The sequence below is a fragment of the Dipteris shenzhenensis genome, chromosome 2, assembly GCF_047967505.1.
Source record: "Dipteris shenzhenensis isolate YYH24624 ecotype China chromosome 2, Dip_SZ_1.0, whole genome shotgun sequence".
NCBI classification, from domain to species: Eukaryota; Viridiplantae; Streptophyta; class Polypodiopsida; order Gleicheniales; family Dipteridaceae; genus Dipteris; species Dipteris shenzhenensis.
In genome coordinates, this window is record NC_141597.1 from 25,977,751 (window position 1) to 25,994,951 (window position 17,201).

Consider the following 17,201-nt stretch of genomic DNA (forward strand, 5'->3'; position numbering starts at 1 on the left):
TAATTGATTTCTTGATTTTGGTGCAGATCCTTGTTTACGAGTATGTGCCAAATGGGAACCTGCATACACATCTCTTCCGTATGTCGATAACTGCTTCAATACTATTTTATCATTTTCAGATTTCCTAGAATATGCCCTTTTATGTCTTTTAGGCCTTTTCAGCTAGCGTGAGACGAGTATATGTCTGCCCTGAAAAGAAGAATCCTAAAGTAGATACAAAGATATTGCAGGATAGTGGATTCTCAGTTTTCAAACAATATATTACTTGACCAAGTTGGTCTCTTGGACTTTCTATCTGCATTCATATCTTCCTAAATTTTGAAATTGTGACAATTCTATATAATCACTAATATTGCAGAAAATGATGCTGGCCATTCTTTTACTTGGCTCAGGCGGCTAGATGTTGCTGTTGGGATTGCCCAAGGCTTGGATTACCTCCATTCCTTTGCGGTATATAAATTTTCATTGTTTTTGGGGAAATTCATGAAAGGATTATGCTCTTTTTCTCTTCTTTTGAACATAATTTTCTTGGCAGGATCCTCCTGTAATACACAGAGATGTGAAACCAAGTAATATACTGCTTGACAACAATCTGGTGGCAAAGGTTGCAGATTTTGGAATATCAAAAACTACCATAGAATTTGAGACACACGTCTCGACTACGCCTGCTGGCACAGCTGGGTAACCTTTCATTTCATCCATAGGGTTTGGGTATCAAGAGCTTTCCTTCCATGATCTCAATTTGTGTTCTAATAATGTGCTGTAGAAAAATTTTGTTGTTGGAAAGGTGATTATGCTGCTGTGGGTGGCAGATATATCGATCCCCAGTATTTTCTAAGGCGGCAGTTGACAACAGCAAGTGATGTTTATGGATTTGGTGTGGTGCTGTTAGAACTCATCACTGGCCAGAAGGCAATAGATCAATCTCGAATACAAGATCACAATCTTGTTGAGTGGGTATGTTCTCATATATGCCATCCAGATAGGAAAAACTGTGACATTTCATTCTTACCTAGTGTGGCGATAGTATGATTAAATAGACAGCTAGTTTGCAATATGTTTTAACGAGTGAGGCAACATCTTGCTCTTGCACTCTTTTTTCCCCAGGCATAGTTGCCACACGTTTGCAAAGCATGAGTTTGTAAATGTTTGGTATCTTTCCAAACGTTTGGAATTTTTTTCAACAAAGTAAATTCATTTTTAAAATCATGCATGTACTCCATATTGTGAATAAATGTAGATCTGCAGAAAACACGAAAACATTCATAGATTTGCATGAACAACACATGTTGAACAGACAATGGACATTAAAAGTTAAACATGGTCTTGATTTAAGTATGATTCAAAATAGCAATGTGAAAGAACTTGACCACGATTTAAGCAATTATTCCAAAATGCCATGTGAAGAACTTAAAGTTTTTAATAATAAGTATTAAGAACCATGATAAAACATATGTCATAAAGTTTAACACAAACTAAAGTAGCCAGCTCTAGCTCTTAGACTCAACTACAGAGTTGAGCCCAGTAGCCATGAGCATACACTGTCACCTAAGGATCTACTAACCTGGTGACTAAATTTGAAAGTCCAAAGTACTAATTACTAGTAAAAGTAACTACTGTACTAGTCTACTGCATATTGTCTACACAGTAGAGACAAATCAGTCACTCCTTCACTTTCAGACATGGCCACCATGGCCGCCTCCTCATCGATGTCTCCTCCTCGCTCTTTATGGAAGCATCGTCATCAGAAGGTGGGGCCTCCTCCACTGGCTGGTTGGGCTGTGCATCCTCAACCCTAGTGCGAGCTCTCGTGCGTGGTCCTATCTGCATAAGCTCCTCAAACAGTTGGTGCTACACTTGAATGCATTGGTACCTCCAATGCAGTCCCATGAGTGCTTCCCGTAGCTTGCTTGTACCTGTTAGCATACTTGGGCTCAAATACCTCCACGAGCTTGGCAGCTCGCTCAATGGTTTGGGGCTCATGAGCCCTCACATCGGAGGCCAGGGAGGGATGCAAGCCTTGAATAAAGGGCAACAACTTTCCCCTCTAACAGATGTGACATACAAAGAGGGAGAGCCTCCAAAAATGCCGCAAATACTCATGAACCGAGCTAGTATGTGATAATGAATAAGTACTGCTCTAGTACTAGTGGAGAAACAAAGGTGGTGACCATCAGCCCCTTATATTGTGCACATGTAGTTGATCTTTGTGGAGAGTCCCTTGTGTGAACATACTCCTGTAAATGCATCCTTGCAGAAAGAATGCGCTCTTCATCTTGTTTGGGCTGGAAGAAAAATCGATCATAATCATAAGAGAGTCGGATCCATGCATCTTGGCAACATAGCCTACTAATCGTTTGCTGTTTGTAAGCAACCTTGATTCTCAGCCTATGGTCAATCTCTATGGTAACAAGCCCCACCTTCTGCAAGGTTCACAAGCATATGTCCACAAGCGTGATGAAACTGTGTGCTCCCACTGTCCACAAGCATATGAAACTGTGTGCTCCCACTGTCCACAAGCATATGAACCATCCTGCCCTGAATGTCATCTTTCAATCTGAGTGTCTTGGCAATCCTGGCACCCATCAATGCATCGACAAGTATTGACTAGAGAAGGCTAATTATTCCAAGATTGGTCCTCCTCACTACAAGGGCATTTTCATCAGCATCATTCTGTGCATAGAATAGCATAGCAGCACCATGCTCAATGAAAGAAACTCGAGGAGTACGACATGGAACATCCCTATTGGACTCAACCGTGTGTATGTGATGGGCATGCCCTCCAAGCCAAGTAGTACTGCTTGGATCAAGGGGAAACTCAGATCCATGTAGAAAAGGGAAGGGTGCAACATACGGGGAGGGAGGTGTGAGGAGGGAGGAAGAAGGGGAAGGATTCAGGATAGTGGAAGGAAGAAGAAGCAGACTCAAAACTCAACTCAAAATTGGAACTCGAAATCCAAAACTTGGTGCTGTGGTGGCTCTACGGCGGCTGCAAATATATTCGGGATCTGCGCTTGTCAAACTCTCTCTTGCTATGGCAAAGGACGAGGTCTCCTCAATCTCCGTATTTGTTGGGCCATGTTGAGAGTGATGCCTCAACTCTCTACGGTGGCTGCAAATATATTCAGGATCTGCGCTCGTCAAACTCTCTCTTGCTATGGCGAAGGATGCAGTCTCCTCAATCTCCGTATTTGTTGGGCCATTATGCCTCAACTCTACCGGTCTACTCTGATAAGAGCTGAGATAGATTGGACCTCCATCGTATGATTGGACATATTCTAGTCTTACAAAGGTATATATATATATATAGATTGGACCTCCATCGTGCATGCTCTGGTCACTCTCCGTATCGTGTGTGGTCTCTATGTCTTTGGCTCAGCAGCATCACGTCGTCTCTTCTCACCGATCCACACTGCCCTCATGTCAGCTAGCTCCTTCTCCACCCCCACAATGTCCTTAGAGTTGACTGAAATGGATAGAAGTCTATGATATGTTGTGCTTGGTCTACCTCAGCCTCCTACGGCGTGGTCACCCCTTGTTGCTATGTGGTTTGTCTGAATAGTGTTTCTCTATGCCATCGCATCTCAATCAAATAGAGCTCAATGTAAACCTAGTCATGGTAGTGGATCAACTGTGAGAGATGACCAAAGCAAGGCCCCTACCGAAAGAGGTAGTGGTGTTGTTCCTAGACCTCATAGTAGTGTTGGGCAAGCACACAAGAAGTGCTCCTCTTTGTGGGAGATATCATAGCCAAAGAGTGCCGTGATGTGACGTGTTGGTGTGCAGTACTAGGAGTTCTAGTACTATTTCATGTGTGAGTCATGTGTGAGTGCCATGTGTCAATCTATACGTTATCCCATATACACTTGGTACATGTGTTTGTGTGTGCGCTTATGCCTCCATGTCTTCATTTGAGCATCATTTCCTCACACCCTAACCCCCTCTCTCTCTCTCTCTCTCTCTCTCTCTCTCTCTCTCTCCCATGTTTCTTACATCATCAGAGCAGGTCCACCCTGCCATAGCTGCCACATCATCCTAGACCTAAGTTCTAACCCTAATCCAAAACCCTAATTCTGTTCTAGCTTTATTTCTGCCACCGCCGCACTTGCTCATTTTTGCCTCTATCCTGCAGCCATTTGCCCTCCTTTGTGCCCATTCAGCTCCACCATAGCCTGCCTCTCCATAGCCGTCTCCTTTTTCTCTCATTTTGCCTTCTTTTCCCTGCTGTCTGCACCCATTTTGAGCACCTTCTTCTGCCACCTTGCTGTTGTTGCATAGCCGCCCTGTGGCAACACACTTTTGGCCACCTTGTCCAACTTTTCAAGGTGTTTCCGAGCAGTTCCAGCCCTGCTAGTGCTGCGTGGAGCATCTTGAGGTCAAGTATTTGTAAGAAAACAATACAACATTTGTGCTCAACTAGAAACAGTATCTCGTATGCAAGAGAGAATTAGATAGTATGGAGAATCAAAATTTGATTACTATAAAACTGATACAATAGATGGTTCAGAACATTTTCCAAGGGCTGTGTGCATTTTAGAGCATACCAGGCTTGCATGTGTTAAATTTTGAGCTATTTCAGAGCATCTTCAGTCCCGTTTTTAGGGTTTCCAGGCTGCTGCAGCAGAGCTGTTCATTCATGCACGTCGGTTGCAGATTCTTGGGTGATTTGGAGGCCTCCCTGACCTGTTTTGGAGCAGCTGCTTGCATTTGTTGCAGAGCCGCCTCCTTCACACTCATTTTCAGGGCTGCTCTTTGCCTCTCATTCATCCTGGGGCTGCTCTAGGTCACTGCTTTGCATTTTGGAGCACTCCTTTGGCTCTTTGTAGCCTCCTTGCATCTCAGGCTTGCTGTCCGCTTGCATCAAGCTCCTTCCCATCATGACTTCATTGTCCTCCAGCTCTTTACTTGTGGAGAAGGGGAAGGTTTTCCCACATGGCAAACCAAGATGTAGCTACTTCTTAAGGTTTTTGGGATGTTGTTGAGGATGACAAGAGTGAGTTACTTGATCAGCAACACCAAAGGATTTGGAAGTGGCAAAATGCTAAGACCATTGCCCTCATTGGTCTTTGCTTGGCCGACACACTTATTCATCTTGTGGACTTCAAATCAACAGCTAAGGAGATTTGGGATCGCCTCGAGGCATTGTTTGGTAATAAAGTCACCAACTCTAAAGTCTTTCTGAAGCTCAAGTTTTATGATTTTAAAGTGGAAGAGAGTGATGAGTTGAGTGATCATCTAGCACGGTTTCAATCTCTTGTTCAACAACTCTCAAGTTTGAAAAGTGTGTCAAATGATGAAGATAAGATGGCTGTCCTTATGAAGAGTATGCATGGAATCTTTCGCTTGGAGCAAACTCTTGAAGTCATTCGCCTTATCACTACCACTTTGATGATATGGTGGCACTTCTCATTGAGAAGGACCGTCGCAATAAGGAAACCTCTCTTGTCTCTCTTGGTGATCAAGCATTTGCTCCACCAGCAAATGGAAGACTAACAAGAACATTATTTATAGGTTTTGAAATAGGAAAGGACACATTGAAGCAATGAAAGAAGAAGGAACAGGGAAAAGAGAGGCATGCTGCACCATGCCAATCTCGTTGCTGAAAAACAAGCTGAACGTGAAGAGCCCCTAGAGGAGATACATGCAGCTACAACAGAGGTTCACGGCCTCTCTCTTGAGGACGAGGACCCCTACGACTAGGACTGGGCAATCTAGGCCCCCTATGCTATGTGTGTTTATGTTGAGTCAATAAAGGTTCTCAGCCTTGAGTTGTCCCTCTAAAATGAATGTGTTTGGAGTTGACAAGAGGTACTCTGCCCTGGGTTGTCCCCCAAAAATGAATGTATTGTCTTTTACTTTGGTATGATGGTATTGACCACCCAGTTCAGAGTAAGGGAGGGTGACGAGTGATGGTTTGCCCTTGCCGGTCGCAAGTTGACTAAGAAGTCACTATTACAGGGGAGGTGTTGGATAGTTGGACTTGCTCTTTGCACTATTGCAGTGGAGGGGGGATGGGTCTACTCTTTGCATGTTGGGTCTCACACTCTTTGCTCTGAAGGGGGGTCTTGGAGATATCATAGCTAAAGAGTGTGGTGATGTGATGTGTTGGTGTGTAGTACTAGGAGTTCTAGTACTAGTTCATGTTGTGAGTCATGTGTGAGTGCCACATGTCACTCTGGGAGTTATCCCATATACACTTGGTACATGTGTGTGTGCTTAGCCTATATAAGGCTTGTACTTCACTTATCATGTCATACTTAATGAATGAATGAAAGCCTTCTTCATTTGAGCATCATTTCCTCACAGCCTAACTCTCTCTCTCTCTCTCTCTCTCTCTCTCTCTCTCTCTCTCTCTCACTCTTGCCCTCTCCTATTGTGCGTAATCTACAGATCCCGTACTCTCTGGATGCGCTTGCAGCTCTCCCTGCCTCAATCCTCAGCTTATGGGACGAGACCTGGATCTACCAAATGGGAATCCTTAGTCCATATGAGACTCCTCTATATTCTAGGTACTGGGGTCTGATAATGAGTCTATTCTCCAATACTCTCAAGAAGTGGTTGTGCTAGAATTGGATCTTGGTGGGGATCTCTTGGTACCCCCTCTCACTCTCCCAAGTTCGAGACATATGGAGTTGGACTATATAATATGGTTAATCTCATCTCGTGGGATCGACTAGGACGGTGCATCCATGCTGTACTGAAAGGGGGGGGAGCCGATCCATTTGAATAACCTAGCTGGAAAACAATGTGGATATGTGTGCATACCATGTTGTGTTGACCCGCTCTTTGCGAACCGTCTAGATGGCTCTAGTGCCATCTAGACGGGCTCATGTGGCTCTAGTGCCAAAGCCTTGGCAATCTCTAACTAGGTAAGGCCCAAACTTTGTGGAGGAATGTCAGTGTTCGAAAGATGGCATCAATGTGGAGTGGTATCATGGCGAGTTCTCCTGTGGTATTTGATGGGGGACTAAGGGCTTATTTCAAGTCATCCTAGACCTCATAATCACGTGTAGCCGCTCAAATCTCCTCTTTTTTATCGTCGAGAGATCACTTCTCCAAAAAGGTGCTGCATACATGGCAAACACCCTGACTAGGGTGTCAAAAAGCCATCCTTCGTTGACGGATCTTGAAAGTGCACCTAAAAGCACTGCCTCTCGAGTCGGGCCAAAGCTCCTTGTTCTCATGTGAGTCGTGTCTTGGCTACATGGACCATTGTGAAAATTGGCCCTATGAATACTGCCCCCAAGTATGTATAAGATTGCACTATCTCCACTGGCTCACCTCACTAAGTCAAGCTATGTGAATTGAGTACTACACGTGGTTGAAGATCACAACCGTGGTCTTAATTGTCAAGTCACTCTCTCTCTCTCTGCAAAACACCTCTAGGGCCTCCAAATATCTGTGAAGTCCCTTTGTTGAAGATGATATGAGGGCTATGTCATCTGCGTATAGTAGTATTTGTATCATCAAATCATGCTAGACATTTGAATCTATGATAGGAATAGGCGGCTTCTCCTTGGAGAGAAGCCCCCACCCAATGGTAGGATCTACCCCTCGAAATAATCGGATCACCTCAGCCATGTTGTGTGTGGAAAGACCGCCTCTTACAACGTGTCAATCGCTGTGAGATTTACTGCACCTCGAGTGTCATCAGATGGCCCAAGTCTCCCTCACGTGTGAGGTGAGATCTCATCTCTCTGAACTCGCCATCAAAACAAGAGTCTTAAGGCATCTTTCGAGTTGGGACATGTGCTGTGGATCAAGTTGTAGGAAAAGATCTAGTAGCAGCTTCCTGTAACATTGAGACAACGGTGTCTGAGGCACGTGTATTACACCACAACTTGCTTACTCCTAGCTTTTCATAAGATCACAGGCACATGCACATGAATTCACCTCCCAGCCGATCTCAGTGGTAGTAAGCTCTCTCTTGCTAATTCGTTACGTGAAAGCTCTTGCTTACAAAATTCCACCAAGTCCCAAAATTCCCTGGATGGATCTAGTATGCCACATGTCTTCATTCTAGGGTCCCTCCTTAATGCATCATTTACCCCTCTCTTGGGATATCATTAAAACCATTTGTCCCTTGGCACATTTCATGCATCTAGATCGCTTAGCCTTAGATCCACCTAGTCTAGTGTCATGACACCCTCATTCCTTTTTGATCATTTACATGAAGCCCAAACAAATATAATACAAACATTAATCCTTTAAAGGAAAATGTCGACTGACCCTTCCGAGGTCATGTTACCTCAACTTGAGCGTAACATTCCTTCCCTCTTCAGGCATCAGCGTCCTCGATGATAAAGTCTGGGAACACTCTCCGTAACTGGTATACGGATTCCCAGGTAGCTTCTGATAGAGGTAAACCATGCCATGCAACCAACACTGTGGGTATCTTTCGATTGCGTACTTGCATTGTTCCTCAGTCTAGGATTCTTGTTGGTTTGCGTCTTGCATTATGCTCTATCTCTTGAAACAAAACAACACCTTCGATTAGTGAGTCACCTGTATGCAAAAATTTCTTTAAACGAGAACATGAAACACTAGGTACACCTTACAACCCTGTGGCAATTCTAATTTATAGGCTACCTTGCCTATTCTTTTTAGAATTAACCATGGCCCACAATATTGACGTGATAACTTAGCACACTCTCCTGCAGTCGAAGACTTGGAGTGTGCGAAGGAACTCTGAGAAAAACATTTTCTCTCTTTTTAAATTCTCTAGCAGATCTGTTTTCATCCGCATACGCCTTAGCTCTATCCATAGCTTGGCGGATGTTAGCTCTCGCAAGTGCTAGCATCTCCCGCATCTGAACCACAAAGTTCGCGGCACTAGGCACTTTTTGAGGTACTCCAACTTGATTTGGATTCGCTGGTCTGTAATCATAGTTCAGCTCAAACGGACTGAACGCTGTAGAGGAATGTTTTCTATCATGGTAGGCAAATTCTAACAATGGCAACCACTTGTCCCATGTATGTTGGCTCAATGACACATATGCTCCAATCATATTCTCTAAAATTTGGTTGATTCTTTCCGTTTGACCACCCGTTTTTAGATGATTCCCACTACTCATTCCCAACTCAGTCCTTAGTGTCTCAAACACCGCAGTCAAAAAATAACCAGTAAATTTGACATCTCTATCTAACACTATGGATTTGGGTAATCCATGCAAACGAAATATATGTCTAATAAACAAATCCGCCACTTGTGGGGCACTAACAGACTCTCTAGTTGGAATGAAGTGAGCCATCTTGGTAAGACGATCAACCACCAGAAGGATAGAATCATATCTGTGTCGTAGGTAGACCTACAATAAAGTCCATGGAAATGCTCTCCTACCTACCTAGTGGTATTTCCAAGGGTTGTAAACGTCCGGGTGGCTTCACCTATTCTGCCTTACTTACTTGACACGAAAAACAACGTGTCACATATTCATGAATATGCTTTTTCATCTTTGGCTAAAAGAAATCTCGCTTCACGAGATCATATGTCTTCTCGACTCTTGGATGTTCGGTACATGGGCTATCATGGCATTGTCGAATGACTCTCTGCCTGAGATCATTCTGATTAGGTACTACTACCTTGCCATTTCTTTTCAGCATACCATCCCTTATAACATATCTTGCATAATGATTTAGGAGTCTCAACTGGTTTCGCCTGCTTGGCTTGACCACTAGGCTGTGAGGCACTCCCTTTGCTAATCCACTTCTGCTTAAACCCAGTTTTTTTCGGGTACCCATACTGAGTCCCAACCTGCACAAACCCACTTGATCTGTTCCCTTTTGCATCCTCATAGTTCAGGGCTATGGCAATTACTTCATCTAGCGTGTTCGCATACTTAGTCCGAACTTCCATCTTTATCCAATCATTCAATCCAAAGATAAAATCTTTTACTTGGATTGACTGAGGTAGAGGTTCATCAAGCTTCATTACACTTTCTCTGAACTTATCAGTGTATTCCTCCACTGATAAGTTTCTATGATGAAGGTTTGGATATTGATCCCAAGCTCGGGATAGCGTGTTCGCATACTTAGCCTGAACTTCCATCTTGATCCGATCATTCAATCCAAAGATAAAATCTTTTACTTGGATTGACTGAGGTAGAGGTTCATCAACCTTCATTACACTTTCTCTGAACTTATTAGTGTATTCCGCCACTGATAAATTTCTATGATGAAGGTTTGGATATTGATCCCAAGCTCGGGATGCTTTGTCAGGAGGTAAGAAGTGTTTTCTAAATTCCTTTTTAAACCCCTCCCAAGTAGTGGATGCCACTCCATCTTTCTGCTGTTTCATCCACCACCTATCCACTGCCTCATTAAACATGTGGGTAGCCTTGCGGATTTTCTTCATATCATTCTTGATTTCACAAATGGCGAAGGCCTCGTCCCATTTGTGTAACCAGGTCTCAATGATATCGGAACTACAGTCAGACATCCGACCAGAATACTTTTCTGGCCTATAGTTGGCAATATTAGGCACCTTAGCTCTCCTAGGCTCGACCGTATGAACACTTGACTCTGGTTCCATTGGAGATTTACCTTTCTCTTCACGAGATGGTCTAGCAGACATACTATGAACCATTTTCCTGAGCTCAGATTGCCCTACATTTGCTTGTAACTGTTGCGCTAAAATCTGTTGTAAGGCATCCTCTAACATTGCAATCCTGTCAAATAGTGTATGACCTGTTGGGCACGACACCTGTGGGGTCGGTCGGACTCCCGACTCTACGGGATGCATCCTAGAAGCTTCTTCTTCTACTTCCATTTAGGTCGATGGGTGTTTTTAAAAACAAATAAATAAATAAAACATTGCTTGAACCTGTATTTACAATTCGAGAGCCTAACTTCCACATTTATAGTTGACCAGGCTTATATCACACTTCAACCAAAACCCACTTTCCCTAGACTAGGGAAAACTCCTGTAATCCGAAATAACTCAAACAAGGAGGCAATTAAACGAGTACATATTCCAACGAACTTTAGAAGGCATAGAGAGCTCCCTGGTCATATTTCTGCTGCATGACGAGATTAACTTGTCCCTGAAAACCACTCCATCATTCTCAGTGGGACTCCTTAAACGAATTCATGTATGTGACATCGATTTGGCTATTGTTGATCATATAGGCCTTCATGAACACAGTCCAAATGATACGACTAAATATAACCATTTATCCATCGCAAGGCACAAACCTTGCAGAGCTATTGACCCATAGGTCACCTCGATTGAGTCACCAAACAGAATATGTGAACCGCTTACGAGATACTTTCGTGACCACACAGTAGCTCTCGTCGTGTGTTGCTCAATCTGATATTAAAATATGACAACAACTAGCCCCCTGCGATGCCAAGAAGCCCAGAAGTCAATAAGTCGTGACCAATGCGTGCACCACCCTGATGTTCCACGCAGCTCCAACGTTGACGAGCTATTGCTGAAACCAGAGCGACCTGTGCTCCATATTGTCCGTCGTCATATTTAGACATCGCACAGTCCTTTTACCCAAACTGATGAACTAAATGATGCAACGTTCTGAGCTACACTATTTTCGTCTTCCTTCCCTTCGCGATGCCAAAGGGCCCTGAAGACACCAAGTAGTAAACTTGCGACGTCGTCTGCTAACAAACGACCTTGCGAGCAATACAACGGGCAATTGCCTCTACACGCCGCTCTTCAGCGACTTCTGATACGATGCACCACAACACACCTTCACGCGTTGTCACGGAATCCCAAAAGTAACCACCCGTAAATTAGTGTGCGTCAGTCTCTATTTTTTTTTCTCAAATTCCGTAAGACAGGATTTCCCGCTTCCGCTGCGTCACTCTGATGAGTCCTCGATCCAACCCAATCACAAACAGCTCTGATACCAAATATTACATCACAACCTGCTTACTCCTAGCTTTTCATCAGATCACGGGCACATGCACACGAATTCACCTCCTAGCCGATCTCAGTGGTAGTAAGCTCTCTCTTGCCAATTCGTTACGTGAAAGCTCTTGCTTACAAAATTCCCAAGCCCCAAAATTCCCTAGATGGATCTAGTATGCCACATGTCTTCATTCTAGGGTCCCTCCTCAATGCATCATTTACCCCTCTCTTGGGATATCATTAAAACCATTTGTCCCTTGGCACATTTCATGCATTTAGGTCCCTTAGCCTTAGATTCACCTAGTCTAGTGCCATGTCACCCTCACCAAGGACCTTGACCTTGATTCCTTTTTTATTATTTACATGAAGCCCAAACAAATATAATACAAACATTGATCCTTTAAAGGAAAATGTCGACTGACCCTTTCGAGGTCATGTTACCTCGACTTGAGCGTAACAGCGTGCAGGGTTTGCATCATCTCAAAGTGAAGCTGGAAGCTCACGGGCGAGGTGGCTCACATAGACTAGATCGCGAGCATGGTCCAAATGGATTTGGACGCGGGTGGGTGTGGGAGGGGCTCTCCCTATGGCGAGTGGTCAAGACCGAATAGGGGAGGAGGCAAAATAAAGTCTTGTATCCGTGATACAAAGGCTAGGGGACCCATTAGATAGTATAATATACTTGTCTCCCCGCCATGTAGGAAATAAGTGAGCCTGCTAGATGACGGCCATCTTTGGAGGCGGTTATATATAATGAAATCATGGACAGCCCTCGTATGCTCCTCCACGTCGTCCATATCCTGTTGTGAGAAGTGCAGCGGGAATGAACAATACTAAAGAGGGAAAAGGAAGCCACTCACAAAAGTGAACTGGAAATAGAGAAAACAAGAGAGTCTTGCACAAGGATCTCAGGGGAAAACCCCTGTACTGCAGGGGTAAAAACCTCTACCCCAAGTGTGAACTATTGTAGAAACTGAGATGGAGAGAATGGGGTAGAGGAGCCCTATATATCGGCTCCCCCCCAACCCAAGAGAACCGATTGGTAGGGGTAGGGGCAGCCGATTGAGCAAGTAGGTGCAGATGACCCAAGAGAGCCCAAGAGGGCCAGTCGATTGGGGGTCTAGGGGCTATAAAAGGCCCCCAACGAGGGCGCCTACTAGGCGCCATGAAGTCACCTAGTGGCAGCACTAGGTAGGCCCGAGAACAGGGCAAAAACAGGCCCGTACTTGCCCCTATGCTCCTCCATGTCGTTGTGGACGGGGCAACAACCATCTATCTCTCTGTCTCTCTGTCTCTCTCTCTCTCTCTCCGCTTCCCTACCCCTCTCCCTCACCACCGCCGTCGTCGCCTAGCTCCTCCCGCCCGTCAACACCTCTTTGTACCTCTCGTCCGTACCTAGTCCTCCCATCCGTGAGTAGCAGCCCGTACCTCTCCTTCAACCTCCATCAGGACTCGGTACTCTACAATTGCAGCCATGACACCCTCTCCATATGCACGGAATTACCAACAAGAAGGCTCAAAACAACCCATCCTTGGGCAACAGGATCAGATTTTTTATCTGCAGTAGGCAGTGAGAGAGCTACGATTGGAACCGGCAGAAGTAAAGGCTCGACTTCACATTCTGGAAGGGCCTGGTAAGCAGGCAATAATTGATGAGGTTGTAAAATCTTGTAAGGATTCCCTCCCTACCCCGTAGCTAGTCTAAAGTCAAAGATCTTGTTCACATTGAAGTACAAACTGCTAAGAAGGAAGTGATTGTGGAATTGGACACCTAAGCAAGTAAGTCTGATATTCAAGCAGAGATTAAAAGAACACGAAGCTAGATGTGATAATGCGCTGAAGATTAGAATAGGGGGACTCCGAGAAGATTGGTACAAAGAGGAGGACACATAGAGTGAAATATTGACAAAGATCAAAGCAAGCTTACCCAACATTGAATGGGTGGATAATGATGAGCAGGATGATGACGACTCCAAAGCCATCTTCTATTATGCACTATAAAGGTCATGCAATCCTTACACCGAAGTCAAAAGATATGCGGATCAAGCTTCTTCGACAATCTTACAAGTTGAAGGGCACCAAAGTATGGAGGAGCTTACACAAGCTCAACTCGAGAATGAGGCAACTGAATTAGCTAAAGTCAACAGGGCTGCCAGAAAGGATGGAAAATGGGCAGTTTACCGTGAAGGCGTAGCACTAATCAGAGAGTTTAAATCAAAACCAAAAGATTCTCAGTCTTAAACAGATGTATGGCTGTTTACTCTTTCAAACTATCATGTAGGTACTCTAAATAATGTGGGTTGCTTTTTGCACTGCTTAGGAGTTGCCATGTGCCCTCCCTAAAGCAGATGTACTAGAGGGCTTCTTGCTGTCCCATAGACCTCTTGGTCTCCAATGGACGTTAATAGACTTTCTTTCTTTCTCTTTCTCTGCCTCTCTCGGGCGAGCAAACCCACAAACATGGCCCTCACTTTCCTTCACATGGGCGGGTAGACCCACAACCAAGGCCCTCATACAGTTAGCCAGGAGATGACACCCCCTCTCAGCTCCTAGATCATGGATCATCCTGAGTGAGCTGGAATGATCGCCAAGCAGTTGTTGTGCGAGGGGCTTGGTGAAGAGGTCCACCTTGTTGTCCTCCGTCTTGCAATGCGTAAGTCGGATCACATCATCGAGCACCTTCTCCTTGACATAGTGGTACTGGATCTCAAGATGCTTGGTATGAGCATGGAACACTAGGTTTTAAGCAAGTGCAATACAACTCCGATTGTCACTGTGGATGACTATGGAAGATGCCTGTGGGAACCCGATCTCTGCGAGTAACTGGTGGAGCCAAACTGTCTCACAAGTAACAGAACACGCAGCACGATACTCAGCATCGGTCGAAGAGAAGGCTATAGTGGGTTGCCTTTTACTGCTCCAAGTGATGGCTGCTGAGCCGAGAGTAAAACATTATGCAGTAGTGGAACGACGAGTGTCTGGCTCTCCCACACAGTAGGAATCATTCCAGCCTAAAAGCTGGATCCTGCAATGCTGCCCCTACTGATAGAAAAACCCTCAATTGCGAGAACCCTGAAGATAGTGAAGGATCCATATACTAGCATCCCAATGGGTCTTCTTAGGTGTCTGCATGAAAGAGGCCACAGCACACCACACACACACACAGGGGGGGGGGGGTTAGGGGTAGTTTATGAGACGAAGAGAGAGCAAGGCTGGGAAGGGAGAGGCTGTTTGCTTTAATATCTTGCAATGAGGGAGGCTGGGTAAAGGGGGTTTTCCTTTATCTCTCGGTAAAAGTACATGAGCAAGACAATTATACACGTTTTGAAAACCGGCACTCGAAACAAAAAATTCTTACCCTCTCAAGTCTGAATGTTTTTATTGTCTTTGTCCCTTACATGATATTTGTGTGAAGGCACTTCTTGAGATAGTAGGAAACTATGAGAGTTTCAATTTGTTACCTGGATACAAATTTTTTTTATGTGTGCCAAACATGCAGACCCTTTAGGGAATGGGGATGGGGGGCTTGAGGATGCAAGCATGTGGACACACATGCACAGATGATTATGCTATTGTGAGGATTTTAATGTACCCTTGAACATTCCAACAACTGAATATGGTCTCGGGGAATGCTTTGTTGTATGTGCAGGTGAAAGTGACGATGAAAGTGGATGGACTTGAAGGCATTGTTGATCCTCGATGGGATGGGAATTATCCTAAGCAAATATACCAGGAGATTGCTCAGCTTGCTATGGATTGCGCATCATTCAACAAAAATGAGCGCCCCTCGATGAAGGTATGAGGCAGGACATTCTTCCCGCTGGTCAAGGGCAGTTCTGTTTTTTGCCCGCTATGGCTAGCAGGGAAGGATGATAGAGATACGCGTAGATGCATGTGCTCGGTGTCATTCGTGAGTCCTTTGTATAGCAATTGCATGGGTTTCTCTTTATTAATGCGTGCACGACTTCAGATGAGCTAAGCAGTACCTTAGTGTTATGCATTAAACAGACAGCTGTAGCCATTCTTGACGGTTGCCTTCGAGCTGCATGTCCTCCTCCCCATGCTATGAACGTCGAACAACAGGAGCATTCGTACCTTCAAATATTGGAAGAAGAGGAGAATTCTCTCAGGCACAGTGAAGAAACCACTTTCAACAGCACACTAGCAGCAAGCAAGTCAGCTTTCAAAGGATCTGCTCTCGTGCCACGGTGACAATTCCTTTCTTATGGTGCTGGAGGATCTTCCCAATGAGAAGCTGGTTATGAACTCCTGTCAGGCCAGACGTTTACATCATACAGAATGCAAATGTGTAATCTTCATCCGAACCCTGGTCAACTTTAATGCGGTACCACTGCCTCGTTCAGCATGATAGCCAAGAACTGTCTTTTGAGAAGCCAAAGGACTGATGGCTTTGATCTTCAGGTAAACGAATCATGGGTGCCTTTGCATCATTTATGTTGTGGAATGTAATGTCCAAGGCATCTGATTCTGCCTACTCAGCTGCTATGATTCTGTAGCATTCTCTCTTCCGGCTGTGGATGTATATTCATCTTGTCACCGTGGCCATTGCATTCAAAAGAATTGGAACCACTACGTTGGCATGGACGAGGCGCAAAGAAAACGAGGTTATATATGAGCAAAGTATTGAGGGAAATGTCATGGCAGAGGAACTTAGAACTTGTTGTTCCTTGACCTTCACCTGATTTGTATGAGGTAATGTGATAATAGAATGGGACTAAATACATTCCTTCACCAGATTTGTATAGTGTAATGTGATAACAGAATTGGGACTAAATACACGTTTCCTTAAGAAAAGCGCTCAGCAACCTCAATTGTGACATTAACAGAGAAGGGGACGGCATGTGTGAATCTTTTTTGGGTTTTTTTTCGAAGAAAGAGGGTTTTAATTATATGTTTATAGCCAAGACTTATGAGTCTTTACAACAGCCTCTGGGCTCAAAATCATCAAAGATACCACACGGGTACCGAGAGAAAGCACTGGATAATAACCAGGGAGACAACATCCCGGCAGGTACATCCGGTAACCTCCTAAAAGATACAGCAGATAACAGTGGGGGAACAAACAAAAGAGAGGAGAAAAGGTCATGGCAGTCCACCAGCCATCCGAGAGATCAGCATCATCCTGCTTGGGGATACTGTTGAAGATGGTGTGAAGGTGCTTTGCTGGATCTGGAAAGACCCATAAATGTCCGCCAGCAGGCTCCAAATGTCATTCGTGACCAAGGAGTGTACGCAAGCCAGGGCCACATCTGTCTTGAGCTTCCCTGTACTTCCATCCAGTCCATCACATTCCTTTAGGATCTTCTGGCGTTAC

The 17,201-nt window shown here is 44.6% G+C and overlaps 1 protein-coding gene across 2 annotated transcripts in view; it reads left to right on the top strand.

Annotated features, from left to right (window-relative positions):
* Nucleotides 1-16,649, top strand: part of LOC147904546 (uncharacterized) — a 32,685-nt gene extending 16,036 nt beyond the window's left edge. For both annotated transcript variants that reach the window (XM_087387186.1, XM_087387193.1), the window contains 6 exons: nt 27-78; nt 359-450; nt 536-681; nt 813-957; nt 15,516-15,662; nt 15,875-16,649. In XM_087387186.1, the coding sequence (XP_087243312.1) occupies nt 27-78; nt 359-450; nt 536-681; nt 813-957; nt 15,516-15,662; nt 15,875-16,078 (786 nt within the window). In that variant the 3' untranslated portion in view covers nt 16,079-16,649. The remainder of the gene's footprint in view (nt 1-26; nt 79-358; nt 451-535; nt 682-812; nt 958-15,515; nt 15,663-15,874) is intronic.
* The last annotated feature ends 552 nt before the right edge of the window (nt 16,650-17,201 follow it).